Raw genomic sequence first — 16,718 nt, 5'->3', positions numbered from 1 at the left:
GTCTTCGGTGCTGAGAAGGAAGGAAGAGAGGGCAGGAGGGAGGGAGAAAAGAAGGTAGTATTTGTACATTCCATCTCCTTAACAGGAGTTGGACAAACTCTGATTGTTTTCATTAAAAAAAATGTATTGAAACAGCTGTCTATTGTGTTTATATTTACAAATGTGTACCTGCTTTCTTTTTAGGCTCTGTGGGAGCCTAAAGTATTTACAACCTAGCTCTCTGTAAGAAAAAGTTGGCTGATCCACTATTCCCTTTAAGAATGACATTATACACTTCCATGAGGATAATCAGCCTCCCTGTTTCCTTGGCTGCTTGTTCTCTCCCTGTCATCCATATTTACCCCCCTGCTTTTCATGTATATCTGCTTTTTGCCATGCTTTGGTGTGTTTATGGGAATGCTTTGTTGTGAATATGGGAATATCTTTTTAGAAGCTTTCCTTTTTGTTCATTTTTATTTTCTCCTTTTATTGCTCCATCATAACCGGCAATAATATAGATCTAAGAATTTTTTGGTGGGTGTGGTGGCATGTACCTATAATCCCAGTACTCTGGGAGGCTGAGGCAGGAAGATCACAAGTTCAAGCCCAGCCTTGGCAGATGAACAACTTATACAGACTAGTCTCAAAATTTGTTGAAAAAAAAAAAAAATGGTGAGGATGTAGCTCAATATAAAGGACTTGGGTTTAATCCCCAGTGCTGGAAAAAAAAGATCAGTTATTTAGAATTTTATGGCCTGAAGATTTAAAATATGTAAATAAGAATGTATTATGTTTATTTCTCCAAGAACAAATATTCCAGTTATTAAAAGTAGGATGATAGTAGATCATATCCTGTCCTAGATCAGCTAATTTGCCCCAGGAATATATTAATAGGGGGAGGGCATATTCATAAATATTAATAAACGACATTCCTTATTAACACGGAAGGCTAGGCTTAACCTCGGGGGAATCTTCTTTTGCCTGAGCTAGAACCAGACTAGAATAGAGCCCAGTCAGTAGTTGGCCTTTACCTTTTTCACTGTTGAATTTAGACCTTACTTGAATCTTAGATTTGACCACTGAAAGGACGAAAAAAGGTCAAACCAGATCATGCCAGATAATGAGTGGAAATGATAGCAACAGTCAAAATAGCTGTATCCGATTCCATTTACTAAATCTATTATAGTTACTATTCTAAAATAAGATTAGATTAGATTATAATACTGTCTAACCAGGAGACAGAAATACTTTAGTTCTATCCTGGGTAGCTGCCCTTCCCTCCCATCCCTCCAGTGGATGGGTAACACGCACAGAGAGTAGCAGCTAATGAGTGAGCGATCATTTTACTCCTTTTGCTCTGCTTGGTAAAAGTTCATTTAGATTTTCTCCCACTCGGAAGTAGGAGTGGAAAGAGGAGGACGATGACTGAGGGGCTTCTTTTAGCTTCCTAATACCTAACACCAAATTAAATTATTTTTGATGTCCCAGGCCTCCTTGTTTTGTGTTAGAATTGGTGGTAAAGCCCAATAATAAATAAGGCCAGAAGTATATGCCACCTAGTGGTTACGGTATGAAAATATGAGCAGAACTAGCCGAGAGTCAGATCTCTGGTGTTGCTTGTATCAGAGTGACCAGAGCTCCTCTATATATGCAACCTGGGGCCAGGGACTTAGCTCAGTGGTTCCGCCACCTGCCTCATAAGCGTAAGGGCCCGTGTTCGGTCCCCGGTACCAAAAAAACAAAACAAAGCATATATGCAACCTGTGTGGTGTTCTTTTACTTGTAATTGAGATAATATCTGTGATAGCATTTTACAAATTGAAAATAGCTATGTCTTCTTAAATTATTAAAGTAAAATGTTAAAATACACCCACAATAACACTTTAATTCCTATTAAATGTGTTCCTGATTCCTCTCCTGCTTCTAATAAGAGACCTTGCTCTCTGTCAATGTGTGCTTCAGCAGTGTACACTCAGCTTTAATACTAATGTAAGCCAAGTAAAAATTAGTACGGTAAACTTGTCTCAAAGCTGGATGTGGTAGCACACACCTGTAATCTCAGTACCTAGGAGGCTGACAGGAAAACTGTAGGAGTTCAAGGTCAGCATGGACTACACAGTGAGATCCTGTCAAAAAAACAAAACAAAACAACACAACCACAACAAAAACCCAAAATAAAATAAACACAAAAAGCAACTTGGCTCTCAAATCATAATATGCATCCTAAAGCCAATACAATATTTTTAATCGTTTGTTACCACTACGCACGCTCCTTTAATAAATCTCATGGTTTTAAGCCAGATGTGGTGGTACATGCTTCTAAGCCCAGCACTGTGGAAGGCTAATGCAGGAGGATCACAAGTTCATGTCCAGCCTGCACTCTGATCAACTTGGACTCTGTCTCAAAAGTAAAGGGCTGGGAATGTCCAGAATGATGGAGCACCCTGGGTTTAATCCCCAGTACCCCAACAGAAAAAACAAAACAATCTTACTTAGCCTGTATTTATTGATTACTGATCATGCAGGAGGCACTGCTAAACTTGGTCCTGGCTCCCAAGAGAAAAATAGTAGGCGATGGACCTGTCAATAAATAATTGCAACAAAATGTAACAGCTGTGACTTCTAGTTTAGAAGCCTTAAGTAGCAGCTGGAGAGGTAGGACACAAAGGAGGGAAAGGGTAAGGGAGATTTAGGAAAGACCTCATAGGGAAGTGATAGTTGAGTTTTGTCCTGAAAGATAAGAAATAGCTTATCAAGTACATAGGGAGTGGGTTGCTCCAATCTGAAGGCACTTAGACAAAAGGTGGGAGCTCTAAGACACATTTTAGGACTACTAGAAGTGGGGAGGGGCCAGAAAGTGGGCTTTGTAAGGAGTTTGAGCTGTGTCTAATAGGCAGTGATGATTCTTTTGTTGTTGTATGAGATAGGGCTGTCGTGAGCCGGCGACGCAGAGCACTGTCCAGCAGTGTCTCAAACCTGAAAGAGCAGCGGGGTGGAGATGGGGCAGAGAGAAAGGAAGGGACGCCAAGACAAGAGTCTGATCAAGGCGACGTTTATTGCAGGCAGGCATCAGCCTTTTAAAGGAAAAGACCGAACTATTATGGGCTAGGATTACCATAGTAACCTCCACACCCGCTCCACGGGAACGAGGGTTCACACGGGCAAGAGAAAGCAGGCTCAAGAAAAACAAATTAACAACACTTGCAACTAATAATCATGATTCCCAAATAGGTGGAGGAACTTAACAAAATGGAGTTACAACACCTGACTCCTACAGATAACATCAGATCTTTAACAGGAAGCACCTGACTCCTACAGGTCGTTGGCTGTCCGAGTTTCTCCCGTGCAGGGTCAAAACAAGTTTAACACGTGTAGTCCTTAAAAAGGAACAAATGTTGTCTTTCAAAAAGCCAGTGGGCCATGGCTGGCTTCCCACAATAGGGCCATGCTGTATACTTCAGGCTGACCTTGAACTCACTGTGTAGCCTAGCCTGGCCTCGAACTCGTGGAGATCCTCTTGCCTCAGCTTCCCAAGTACTAGGATTACAGCTGTGCGGCACTGTGCCCAGCACAATGATGATTCTTAAAGAAAGGAGTGTTTAGCAGGAAGAAGACATCAGAGTTAATTTTTTTTTAGTAAACAGAATTTCTTTTTTCTTGTGCACTGTAGACGAGCACATAAATGGAGGTAGTAAAACCAGTTAAGGTGCATTGTAGTAGTTTCTGTTTAATAATTGTTGACTGAGCGGCCGGGGATTTAGTTCAGTGGCTCTGCGCCTGCCTCACAAGCACAAGGTCCCAAGTTCGATCCCCAGTATCAAAAAATTGTTGACTGAAGGGATCTAGATGTGGGTGGGTAAAAGAAAGATAACTCCTTGGTTTCTTGTTTGAGCGTTTGAGTGGTAGTGCTACTCACTCATAAAGGTGGGAATATAGGTAGAAGAATGAGTTTTTAGAAGAGACGGTAGTTCCATTTTGACTATATACAGAGTTTAGATAGCCATGGGCAGGTAGCAGGATTCATTAGACTGCTGTACATGTGAACGTAGAAATTAAGAGGATGTCTGGGCTAGAGAGGGGATTTTAAAGACATAACATATAGATGGTGGTGGATAAAATTGTGGCAGTTGTGGAGATCACCCAGAGGGCAGCAAGGCTGAACTCATTGGCTCACCCCCAATTTGGGGGGAGCAGCAAGAAAGAGTTCACAGAAATAAGAGAAGGTGGCATTGTGGAAGCTAAAGGAGAAGATTGTTTAAAGAGGAAGATAAACCACACGAAGGCTAAGAAAGATGAGAGCCAAAGAGTACAGTAAATTTGGTAATTTTGTTCATTGTTGTCCTTTGCCAGAGTCAGGTTGGTGTAGTGTGTGCGGGGCATAGGATGCCGGGCAGAAGCAGAGCCAGGTTGCCGACAAACCGGAAGAGAGTAGAAGATGGAGTGTGGGAGAGCCCACGGGCTGCTCCTCACGGACCTCACCTGTGAAAGGCGCGGAGCTTCGCCTTTGCATCACAGGTGTAAACCGAGTGCTCGCAGAGTGGGGAGTGGCAGCAGTGAGTGAGTCGGAGTGGTGTTGCCTCTCAGAACCTGGCCTCTGATTGCTTGATGTCCCGGCCTGTCTCTCACAGTCAGGGCTGGTGTACACAGAGGAAGAATGGCAGAAGGAGTGGAACGAGCTGATCAAGCTTGCCTCAAGTGAGCCGCGAATGCACCTCGGTACCAATGGAGCCAGTGGCGGAGGGTGAGTAAGGCTAAGTGAGGCAGCAGGAAACAAGTCTTTTTTAGGGTCCTCACTGGACTGAGATCCCGTGGTAAGGGGGTGTTAGAGGAAAAGAGAGGAGCCATGGTGTGGGCACAGAAACGTGTAACTGCGCAGAATGTCCTAGGACTTGGGCAGTTCCTTGGGTGTTCCAGGCTGGGGAACGAAGTACAGAGTGACGGCCGAGGCTGGGCCGTCCCCGTGTGCCGTGCTGGTTTCTCTTGTACCATGTAAAGCAACAGATTCAGGTCCCATCTAGACTGGGAAACTGGGACAGATGACTCGGTGTCTTCAGTAGATGGAATTGCATGGAAAATTTAAAAAAGAAAGGACAAGGAAGTATAGGTTTAAAGACAATAAAACATACCAACCAGATGGAGAGTGTGGACATTTAAAAGACAGGAAAGCGTGAGCAATGTCTACGTGTTTGGTTTTTTAGAGATAGAAACTGAAATGTATATGGATGAAATAATACAATGTTTAGGATTTGCTTCAAAATAATCCAGCAGAGTGGGAGTGGGAAGGGATAAGCAAATAGACCAAAGTGTAAGTGAAACAGAATTGGCCACTTGTTCATTACTGTTGAAGCAGAGTGAAGCAGGAGAATTTAGTGTAATTTCTTTGTTTGTTTCTTTGTTCGGGGATTGAACCCAGGGTCTTGGACGTGCCAAGCTCCTGCTGTACTCCTGAGCTGCCCTCAAACCTTAAATTTCACGCTAGTATGCAATGTGTTTAAAATTTTGAAGTTTTCCCTTAGTAGAAAGTTAAAAATTAAAATCTCTCCAAACTTCATTATATACAAGAATAATCTGGGAGAGCTGTTTAAAACGCACCTTTCTGGACCTCTACCCCAAGAAAGTTTAGCTGAGTTGGAATGAGGTAAGGCCCCAAAATCCCAAGTTTGTAATAAGTACCCAGTGTCTGTTATCATTGTTTTGGGGTCCGGTGGGGGTGCTAGGAGGTTTTAAGAACAGGAGTGACAGGAGCCGCGTGTGGTGGTACACGCCTGTGATCCCAGTGCTCTGGAGGCTGAGGCAGGAGGATCGTGATGCATTTGAGGCCAGCCTGGGTTATATTGTGGGTTCAGGGCCATCCTGAACTACAAAGAGAGACCCTGCCTCAAAACAAACAGAAGAACAGGAGTGACAGGAGCCGCGTGTGGTGGTACACGCCTGTGATCCCAGTGCTCTGGAGGCTGAGGCAGGAGGATCGTGATGCATTTGAGGCCAGCCTGGGTTATATTGTGGGTTCAGGGCCATCCTGAACTACAAAGAGAGACCCTGCCTCAAAACAAACAGAAGAACAGGAGTGACAGGAGCAAATTGTGCATTTGAACGTGTGACACTGGAGCAGATAACGAGGCGGGTGGAGAGAGTACAGGCAGTCATAGGAATAATCCAAGCAAGGGCCCTGAGTGTGAACAGGGTGGTAGACTGGAGACAGGTCAGAGGACAGGTACGAGAGACGTATCTGGTCTTTTACACATGGGAAGAGGACCAAGAGATGGAGGAAGGGAGCAGGAGGGAGAGGAAGGGGCCCTAAAGAGAATTTAGGTGTGTTATGTACATGTACCAGTTGGCCACCATGAATCATCATGTATGCAAACATGTACTAATAAAATAAAAGTATTTTAGGGCCAGGGATTTAGCTCAGTGGTTCCGCTGCCTGCCCCGCAAGTGCAAAGATCCGAGTTCGATCCCCGGTACCAAAAAAACAAACAAAAAAAACAAACAAAAAAAGAAAAATAGAACAGTGACTGTTTCTCCAGTGTCTGATTAAGCTCCTGGCCAGGGGTGAAAGTCCTTAAGAGAGGAGTTGGGGCGTCTTTTTGCATGACATGCGGTGGTTGTGCTGGGTCCAGTAAGCAAGACAGGACCAGTGCTGTTGTGTATTCGGCTGCTGGATAGAGGATGGGGGAGGTTGTTGAGCGGGATGAATGTTAAGAGATGAGGATCGCCTCAGGATTCCTAACGACTGTAACCCTAGGGCCTTCGCATTCTCTCTTCTTAGATTTTCCCACTGGAGAAATGGAAGTAGAAGCAGCCACGATAGTGTAAAATAATCAGTTTTGTCAGTGGTAGCCTTAAGTAAATTGTGAAGCCAGGAAAAGACACTCCTACTTTCCTTCTCTTCTGAACTGGTCTTCAGGGCTCTCTCCTTTTGTTTTCTTCCCTCTCCCTCCTTCTGTTCCCCTTCCACTCTCCCCTGGGCAATTCCAGGGTGGAGAGCTCAGAGGAGCCTGTGTACGAGAGCCTAGAAGAGTTCCACGTCTTCGTCCTCGCTCATGTGCTCAAGAGGCCGATAGTCGTCGTGGCAGACACCATGCTGAGGGACTCTGGCGGGGAAGGTGAGTCCGCCAGTCAGTGCTCGCTGCACCCCAGTGCCACCCCCAGCGCCCCCAGTTGTTTGGCTAAGCCCTGCGGGGAGGGCAGGAAAGCAGGATATGTGGACACTCGGAGGAAAAAGTATGAACTAGAGCAATGCAGAATTCTTAAGAGACACAGTAAAACCACTGGGATTAATTGACAGGGCTTCTTAGGGAAGAATTATTAAACAAGTTGGAATGAAAAGGGGGGACTGGGTTGGCAGGGAGAGGTGGACGGATTGCTCAGAGGTAAGAGTGTATCTTAGTGATGGTCTTGGTCTCCTGCAGCGTTTGCTCCTATTCCCTTTGGGGGAATCTATCTGCCCTTGGAGGTCCCCATCAGCCAGTGTCACCGATCTCCTCTGGTGCTCGCCTATGATCAGGCCCACTTTTCTGCGCTTGTGTCCATGGAGCAGAAGGAGAATGCCAAGGAACAAGGTGCCGGATACAGTGTGTGTCTTAGTATTGTTTGTTCTGCGTTGTTTTCACTTGGTGAAGGGAAAATGAGAGCTGATGTAGGAGGAAAGGATTAAAAGTATATGCAAACCGAGATGATACATGTTAATACTGCTTAATTAGGTCTTCTTTCTCTTCTTTTCTCTTGTTTGTTTTGGTACCAGGAAACAAACTCAGGGCCTTGTGTTTGCCAGGAAAGCTCTGTGCTACTGAGCTACATCCCACGCCCTGTTTGTTTTTTGTTTTTGTTTTGTTTTGTTTTTTGAGACAGGGTCTCACTATGTAGAGAGACTGACCTAGAACTCACTATGTAGCTCAGGCTGGTTTCAAACTCAGCGATCCTCCTGCCTCAGCCTCCCGAGTGCTGGGATTACAGGCGTGCACCACCATGCCCGGCCCTGTTTGTTTTTTGAGATAGGGTCTCCCTATGTAGTTCAGGCTGGCCACTCGCTCACGGTGATCCTCCTGCCTCAGCCTTCTGAGTGCTGGGATTACAGGCATATGCCACCATGGTTTTCATTTAATCAAAAAAAAGAGATCTTGGGGGGGGGAAACAGCCTATTCTGGAGTAAGAGGCTTATGCATGAAGGTTGTAGGACCTTCCAAGTGATGCTTTGCTGCGTTTATCTTAGTGACTTTTGAATTCTCTGAATACACACAACTGGCAAGAACGTGATGGAAGTTAGACCGACTGGTGGGGAGTTGCAGAGATTAGTGGCCTACATCGTATGCTGGGTGGTAAGGGAAAAGTAGTAGCCTATGGGGTTTTTTTTTCTCATTAATTTTATTGGTACATTTTAGATAAGGCAGTATGCTGACATTCATTATTGGGAATTTGTACCTTTATGTAATATATCTTGGTTCTGCCTATTGGCTTTTTTTTGGGGGGCTGCCCGGGATTGAACTCAGGACCTTGTGCCTGTGAGGCAGGCAGCAGAACCACTGAGCTAAATCCCCGGCCCGCCTATTGGCTTTTATTGTTAGGGTAGTTTACCTGCAGGAATCGAGACATGCCTACAGTTAGAGACCTGTGTACAGATCAGTCTGTGTTCCGATGTCCTGCGGAGAGTCACCCTGACACCTGTGTTTCTTTTCCTCCTAGCTGTGATCCCACTCACAGACTCAGAGCATAAGCTGCTGCCCTTGCACTTTGCAGTGGATCCAGGCAAGGGCTGGGAGTGGGGCAAAGATGACAATGACAATGTCCGATTGGCCAGGTGAGGCAGGCCCAGCCTTTCCATCTGCTTTGTAGCTGGGATCTCTTCCACGTGTGGCAGCCACATTGTGGGGAGTTTTCCTTAGCTCAGAAGCAGTGCACTCGCATTCTGGTTCCACTTGGTTTGAGAAGACGGAGAGGTGCGAGCCAGGTTGGGCACCGGGACTGTTGCATCTTGTAGCAGCTTTGTCTTTCTGTGACTGTTACAGGGGTCCTGGAGTCTTAGCTTATTCTTTTTTTATGGTGGGAAGAGTGGTCTTGCACTGATAAACCCCAGAATCCCCCAAAAACAGTCATCAGAAAATCAAGCAAATCAGGTCACACTTTTTGTCTCAGCTGATGTGAGGAGTTCTAAATAGTTGACCGAAATAGTTTGCTCTGGGTTTTTCTCTTTCTGGAATTTAAGCAGCAAGAAAAACACATTCCCTCTACTTCCATACCGACCCCCATCCTGCTTCCTCCTCACGCCCTCCACAACTTCCCGGCAGACAGCATAGGAATATGAAGTTCTTCCCTTCTCTTGTACCTGGTGCTTGCTGTTTTGGGCTTTTGCTCATTTGGGAGCTGCCTAACTGGGTTTGATTTGAAATTCCAGTTACGGCTTTTTAGAAATAAGCTCTCACCCAATTATCAAAACCTCCTTCTAAATAATACTTACAACAACAGTAGTAACAGTGACTAGTGTTTAGTATTTCTTACTTTTCAGACATGGTGCTGACCCCTTTCCAAACACTTTTATTGTAATCTCCACAACAATGCCACAGGGTAGATACTGTTATCGGTACCCATTACCACCCCCAGCTGCATTTCAGGGGGATTGAAATGACTTGGTCAAGATCACAAAGCTATAATTCATACTCAGTTTTGAATCCTAAGGTATGTAGGACTCAATTCTCCTTCCCAACTATGTCACAATGCTTTTCTTTTAAATATGGTCACAGTAATTTTTAAGTTCTTTTTGTCTCCTTTCCACAGTGTAATTCTGTCCCTGGAGGTCAAATTGCATCTGCTGCATAGCTACATGAATGTGAAGTGGATTCCACTGTCCTCTGATGCACAGGTAAATGTGTCTCCCACCCCTGTCCTCTGTGTCCTCACATTCAGTGACAGGGACAGCAGAGGGACCTGGAGGTGCTTGTCTTTTGAATCTCTCCTTAGTTTAGCTTATGAGTCAGGGTTAGGAGTAACTGAAAGGTGTCAGATCAGTTCCAAGAATTGTTTTTCCTGCCTTTTTACCTAATAGTCCCCCTGTGGTCCACATCTCTCCAACCAGGCTCTGCTTTTGCACTCTGCCCCTCCCACCACCCCCAGCAGCGCTACCAAGCTGGGATCAAACCCAGGGCTTTGTGCCTGCCGGGCCAGTGCCTGAGTTATAGCCACATCCCTAAAAACATTCTTTAAGGTTTTCTTGACTTTTTCCAGCAAAGTTGAGATTGCCATTGCTTTTTCTCAAGCTCTCTGTGGATGGACCTCTGTTAGGGCCACCAGAGGAGGTGCAGTATCTGAAGCAGTTCCTTGTCTTGTGGGTTCTGAGCTGGAACAGGGACATGGGAGCAAGGGCAAACTTACGACTTCCAGAGTGCTGAATAACTCAAGGTTGGGGGATGCAAAACGGTCAGGCTTAGATGGTTGTGGTTAGTCAAGACTTCTTTGAAATTAATTTTCAATGGGATTTGACACAGAGATATTTATAGTAAACATTTTGGTATCTCTGAAATACTCCCCATCCTCAGCCAGAGGCTGTGTGTTTACGTGGTTGCTCCTTGATCTGAAGAGCATTGGGCTTCATTTCAGTATCTCCTTGCTATAAAAGGGAGTCCGATTGCTGTGCGTGAGATAAAAGTCAGATGTTACGTTTGTCTTTCCTTGACCCATGAGGAGCTGACTGGAGCCACAGGACGGTGTCCTCCCAGGTGGCCTTCCTTTGTCATGACAACAGTCCTGCTCTGGAGCTGGGCAGCCACTCCAAGGACAGCGTGTGAAGGGCACTCACCATCCCCCGTCCTGTCCCTAGAGCAGTGGCAGCAGGGAGCCCTGTGAGCTGATGGACGTCCTCGCGTTCCTGGGGCCCTGCACTGTCTTAGCCTTGGAAAACTGTCAGCCCTGTTCTGGTGTCTTCCAGGCTCCTCTGGCGCAACCTGAGTCCCCCACAGCATCAGCTGGAGATGAGCCTCGGTCTACGCCTGAGTCTGGGGAGTCAGACAAGGAGTCAGTTGGCAGCAGTTCTGCCAGCAATGAGGGCAGCAAGCGGAAAGAGAAGTCCAAGCGAGATCGGGAGAAGGACAAGAAGAGAGCAGATTCCGTGGCTAACAAACTCGGAAGTTTTGGCAAAACCTTGGGCAGCAAGCTCAAAAGGAACATGGGAGGCCTGATGCACAGCAAAGGCTCCAAGCCCGGAGGGGCGGGGGCCGGGTCAGGGGTGAACAGTGGCACTGAGACACTGGAGAAAAAGAAGAAAAATTCACTGAAGAGCTGGAAGGGTGGCAAGGAAGAGGCAGGCGGGGATGGGCCTGTGTCTGAGAAGCCCGCGTCCGAGTCTGTTTGTAATGGAGGCAGCAAGTATAGCCAGGAAGTGATGCAAAGCCTGAGCATCATGAGGATCACAATGCAAGGGGAGGGGAAGTTTATTTTTGTTGGGACGCTGAAGATGGGTCACCGACACCAGTATCAGGAGGAGATGATCCAACGGTACCTTGCTGATGCTGAGGAGAGATTCCTGGCAGAGCAGAAGCAGAAGGAGGCAGAGAGGAAGATCATTAATGGAGGGTTAGGGAGTGGGCCTCCCCCAGCCAAAAAGCCAGAGCCAGATGGTGGGCAGGAGCAGCTGACTGTGGCCCCTGGAGAGTCCAGGGCAGTGGCCTTCTCAGCTGGCTACCCTGGAGGTTTTACTGTCCCTCGGCCCTCTGGGGGTGGAGTCCACTGCCAGGAACCCAGGAGGCAGCTGGCAGGGGGCCCGTGTGTGGGGGGGCTACCACCATACGCCACCTTCCCCAGGCAGTGCCCTCCTGGGCGACCTCACCCCCACCGGGACAGCGCCCCACCTCTGGAGCCAGGCGTTCACGCCAAGGATGGAGTTCCCAGGGGCGCGGCGCTGCCACCCCACTTCCGCGTGGCTGATTCCTATAGTAACGGCTACAGGGAACCCCCTGAGCCAGACGGATGGGCTGGAGGTTCCCGGGGGCTTCCCCCAACCCAGACCAAGTGCAAACAACCGAACTGCAGCTTCTATGGACACCCTGAGACAAACAACTTCTGCTCTTGCTGTTACAGGGAAGAACTGAGGAGGCGGGAACGTGACCCTGGTGGGGAGCTGCTGGTGCACAGATTCTGAATGGTGGGACCTTTGAGGGCAAGGGGGCTAAACAAAGTTAAGCTTGACTCACTGGCTTGTTGAGGCCCAGCCCCATGTTGGTGGGGCAAATGCATAAATGTTTGTGCGAGCCTGGCTGGGAACTTTTAAGTGTGCGCGCTGGAGTGCTTGCCAGGCTGGTGAGAGCGCGTAGGGCTGGATGGTGCCCAAGGGCTGCACTGCTCTGCAGAGCTTGATGTGGTGGGACTCAGGAGACACGAGAGAGTGGGAGACGGTGATTCCATCTCGTAACGCCTTGGGTCCCGTCCTAGAACCTGAGGAAAGCAGTGGGGGAAGGTTTGGTGTGCGGGGTGGGAGGTGGAACAGGTAAAGGAGGTTCTCAGGTAGTTAAAGACAAGACAGACCGAAGTTCTCAGGTTCAAAAAACACGGTGATGGAGTTGAGAGTGTGATTGGACAGATTCACTATCGACTGTAGTAAGACCTAATCAGGGTTGAGTAAATTCTTCTGAAGGATGTGGAAAGGCAAGGCAGTATCGTGTGTGCTCTTGGGTACTTGTTAGGAAAAGGAAGTAGTTAAAATCCCAGTTTATGGAGATGAGAAAGGTAGGAACTTCAAAGGGCATTCTTTCCCTCTTAAGTTTTACTTCCTTCTGCAGTCATCTGTCACCCACGCTAGTTGGAGAAGACGCAGCGGACAGCCCCTGTCTTTTCCTCATCCTTTTTGAAGGGTGAGCTCAGCTAAATTAAGGAGGGCATGATTTCTTTAAAAACACATTTTATTTTTAAAAAGTTTCCTCTGAGAAAAGAAGACAGCAGTGAGAAGAAGAGCTGTTTCCTTTGAGTTTTCTCCAGGTGAATGGGTGCAGTGATTGGTTTTTTAACTACTTAGCAGTAACCATGCCCGAGTTTGAGTGTGCAGTACCTTGGGACAGGTTGGGGACGGACAGACATTAGGCCTGACTGTTTGAAACCAAACCAAAAACCTACATAAAGCACTACCATCTTCTGCTGCTGTTTCTGTAGAAAGCAACTTATTTTATTGACTAATTTTTTTAAGAAAAAGAAACAAAAAAATCCCAACAAAAACATTTTAAAAAATTATTATTTTTTTTCCTATTTAAATGATTCCTTCTCCTTCCTCTCTACGTTTGGAGAATGAACTTTAACATCCCGGCTTCTTTTGTTAAGCCATAGTTGACCTTAATCTGTGGTTAGTTTATTAAAATAATAAAATAATAATAATAATAATAATAATAGTAGTAGTAATAAAATACTTTGTAAGAAAAGATATTTTTGATATTAGGATTGATGTTGAAATATAGACTGGGGGTTAGGGGAATTTATAAAATGGTAGTTAAGAAAAATATATTTTAGTGAACTATAACCACAGATCACATATTATTCCTCATGAGCTGATCTGTCTGGATTTCTCCTTCCCCGGTCTCAACCCTGTCTTCCAGAGGGTAGGGGTGGGGATGTGGACACAGTAGGGGGAACCCCTTTGTGTTTTGCGCAAAGCACAAGTCTGGACAGCCTGTGCTCTGGCCAGAGCCGTTTCTAAGAGCTTTAAACCAGACATATCCTGGGCCAATTTTTCTTTATGTTTTTTTCTGGTGGAAAACACAACAAACTATGCAATTATATACACTCCAGGGTGCATATAAAGAATGGGAATAAGTGCACTTAAGTGTCCAGAATGTTACTGGGGCTGTTTTTCTGTACTTGGGTTTCTGTGTTGAGGCGTGTACTAATCACGGTCCCACAGATGAAATCCCCACATCGGATCTAGGGCGCACACGGTGTGAGTGTGAGTGTGAGGGTGGGTGTGGGCAGAGGCACTTACTCGCGTGTGTTCATCTGCCCAGTCAGGAAAGTTTTCATTTCATCTTCCCCTTGGTAAAAGCAGCGAAGACCTTCTCACTGTGCAACTACTCAGTTTGAAAGGTTCTTTTCTCCTTAACAGACTTGAAAGTCATTTATTTTCCAAGTCTGCTGGTCTGCTGATGTAATCACTTCATGTGGCTATGAATTCTTAGGCTTTTATTTGACAGCAGTTTAGTTTTAGGGAAGCAGTTAGGCTCACAGGAGATGTGTGTATTTGTGGGCAGAGCTGGCATCTGAGACAAGCACTCCCTTTAGGTGCAAAATTTTAAAAGGGTGCTCAGTAATCAAGATCCTACTTGAAAAAAAAATTCAGAACTTTAAAAAATCAATGTCAAAAATCCGTGTTCAACACATTATCAAAATTTTAAAGACAGGATCTTACAGGTCCAGATTAAGGTGTGGGAAGCAGTGGATTGAGCAAGTACAGGGATGCTTCCTGTCTTTATTTACATTTTTGATGAGTTGTTCATCATGAGTTCTACATTACTTTTTATTTGTAATGCATATAGCACCAAAAGAGTGGTTCTTGGGTTTTTAAGCATCCCTCGTTTTGTACCCTAGGTGAATGCCTTGTTCATGTCACCCTGATCATTCCCATTTCTGGGGTTCGAACCACACTGGTGAGACCACCTCGTGAGCCTCCACCCCTTTCCCTGCACTCAGACCACACCATGGATGTGCGCAGTTTGGTTTGCTCCCTCGGGACTTGGGGGCGGGCCTGGCCTGGACCAAGCAGAAGGCGACAGCGACGACCAGGGCTTTCCCAGAAAAGAAACCAAGGAGCGCGCTTGCTTCTCCCCTGGACGGCTGTTTGGACTTGATCTGTTACTAGATTCTACTTAACACTTCTATTTTTAAAAACAGGACAAATGAACAAGAACAGGAACTTTGTATTGTGTTTGTTTTTATTTATAAATTATTGAATCCCAATCCCTTTGCCCTCCAAAGGAAAAAGAGAAATTCAAGGGAGGGGAAAGGGAGTCCTAGGGTGAATATGATTAAAATAGGCTTTGGGCCTTATACCTTTTTATTAATAAATTATTTTTTACTTGAGAAGGTAACTGTTAAGGCTTTGGAAAACATTCTAAGGATGAGGGACCTTGAGACAATGTATATTTTAAAAATAGGGACTAGTGAAGTTTGTTTTGCGTTGTTCTTTTGAGTAGGGTTTGGGTAGGATGGGAAATCAAGGTAGACAGGGATCGCTTTGTGGTATTTTGGGAAGATGAGGAATGGGATCGGCAGCTCTCTGCAGGAGCATGTTTAGGACAATGGCGAAGAGGGTTACCTGGCGTGTACTCAGTAAAACCTTGCTGCTGGGCGAGGTGGTGCACACCTGTGAGACAGCACTGGGAAGGCTGAGGCAGAAGGATCGCTGCCAAATAGAAGGCCAGTGTGGGGTACATAGGGGGTTCAAAGCCAGCTGGAACTACAGCGAAACCTTGTCTCAAAAAAGCACAGCAAACTTCCTTGGTCCAAGAGAGGTATGTGAGGGAGGGGGGACTCTATCCCTGGGGAAGTATGACATCTCTCAGGTTTAAATTTAAGTGCACTTAGTTCCTTTAATCCAGGGCACCTGAGGTACCTACTGAAGTTCTTAATGGAAAGGGGAGATTTTCAGGGTTCTTTTCCCCCCTTCTGTGACTGCTATCCCTTCATGCTATATTCTTTATCCCATCCCCAGTGGAGCAAATATACTACAGGGTAAGCCTTCAAATCCTCTGCTGGTTTTATTTAGGGCTACAAGAGTCAACTATAAGTCTCACCTCATGCTGATAACGTGTGTGTGTGTGTGTGTGTGTGTGTGTGTGTGGTACCTGGGCTCGAACTCAGGACCTTGCCCATGCCAGGTAGGTGCAGTGCCACAGAGCTAAATCCCTGGATGATAGTTTTTTAAGGGAGTCTCCGATGGGTGTGGTGGTACATGCCTGTAATTCCAGCACTTAGGAGGCTGAGGCAGGATTGCCTTAAATTTGAGTCAGTTTGAAGTGCGGTAGCAAGAGCCTGTCTCAAGAAAAGAAAAAAAAGGTTGAGACTAAGGAATAGGGATGGTGTTAATCTCAGTGCTGTGCAGGGCATTGGAATGGACGTTCCCCTCCCCCCCCCAAAGAAAAGCTCACAGAGCAATAAAACGAAAGTTGGCGATTTTGTGCTGTATCTCTGGGAAATAGAAAGAAGGGAGTCGGTTCTCAAGGACTTGGGAGAACCTAACCTTTTACTGTTACTCCTTTCAACCACATGCCCAAGGTTCCCGTCACATTTTTTTCTTAATAAAGGAACATTTCAGAGAGACGATGTCTCTGAGTTACTCTGATACCTCTGGACTCTGTGTCTTCTTTCTCCAAGGAGACAACGCCCGAAGCTTACAGCCTTGGGTAGGAAACCAGTCCCTTCCCTTCTGGGATCACCTGCTCCTCAGGTTTTTTTCATTTCCTTCTTTGTCCCCAAGCCCCTGAACTTTGGATTCAGCGAGCCATACACGGAGTCTCTTAACTTTGGAAAGACCCGGCCTCCAAATCAGTGTTTTGCCCCCAGCACTTCAGCTGATGAGCGAAATGTCACGACCCCAGTAGACCCTCCTCACCGCCTCCCTTTTTGGCCCAGTGGGCAGTGGGTGGTAGAAAGGATCAAGGAGGCTGGCTAAAAGGCAGAGGGGCGGGAGGACCTTGGCCTCTTTCCCGTGTTTAGAACTGGCCCGCGACTCACTGAGTCACTCAGCTCCACCTCCCTCCTCCTGCCTTCCCCAC

The 16,718-nt window shown here is 46.3% G+C and overlaps 1 protein-coding gene across 5 annotated transcripts in view; it reads left to right on the top strand.

Annotated features, from left to right (window-relative positions):
- Otud7b (OTU deubiquitinase 7B) overlaps positions 1–16,285 on the top strand; it is a 63,058-nt gene extending 46,773 nt beyond the window's left edge. For all 5 annotated transcript variants that reach the window (XM_010616364.2, XM_010616365.3, XM_010616362.3 and 2 more), the window contains 6 exons: positions 4,608–4,720; positions 6,958–7,085; positions 7,392–7,541; positions 8,662–8,776; positions 9,751–9,835; positions 10,898–16,285. In XM_010616364.2, the coding sequence (XP_010614666.1) occupies positions 4,608–4,720; positions 6,958–7,085; positions 7,392–7,541; positions 8,662–8,776; positions 9,751–9,835; positions 10,898–12,106 (1,800 nt within the window). In that variant the 3' untranslated portion in view covers positions 12,107–16,285. The remainder of the gene's footprint in view (positions 1–4,607; positions 4,721–6,957; positions 7,086–7,391; positions 7,542–8,661; positions 8,777–9,750; positions 9,836–10,897) is intronic.
- Positions 16,286–16,718: the final 433 nt, after the last annotated feature.

The sequence above is a fragment of the Fukomys damarensis genome, unplaced genomic scaffold (genome assembly GCF_012274545.1).
Source record: "Fukomys damarensis isolate Sample0158 unplaced genomic scaffold, DMR_v1.0_HiC HiC_scaffold_33, whole genome shotgun sequence".
NCBI classification, from domain to species: domain Eukaryota; kingdom Metazoa; phylum Chordata; class Mammalia; order Rodentia; family Bathyergidae; genus Fukomys; species Fukomys damarensis.
Note: the sequence above shows the minus strand (reverse complement) of the source record. Positions and strands in the feature narration are given on the sequence as shown.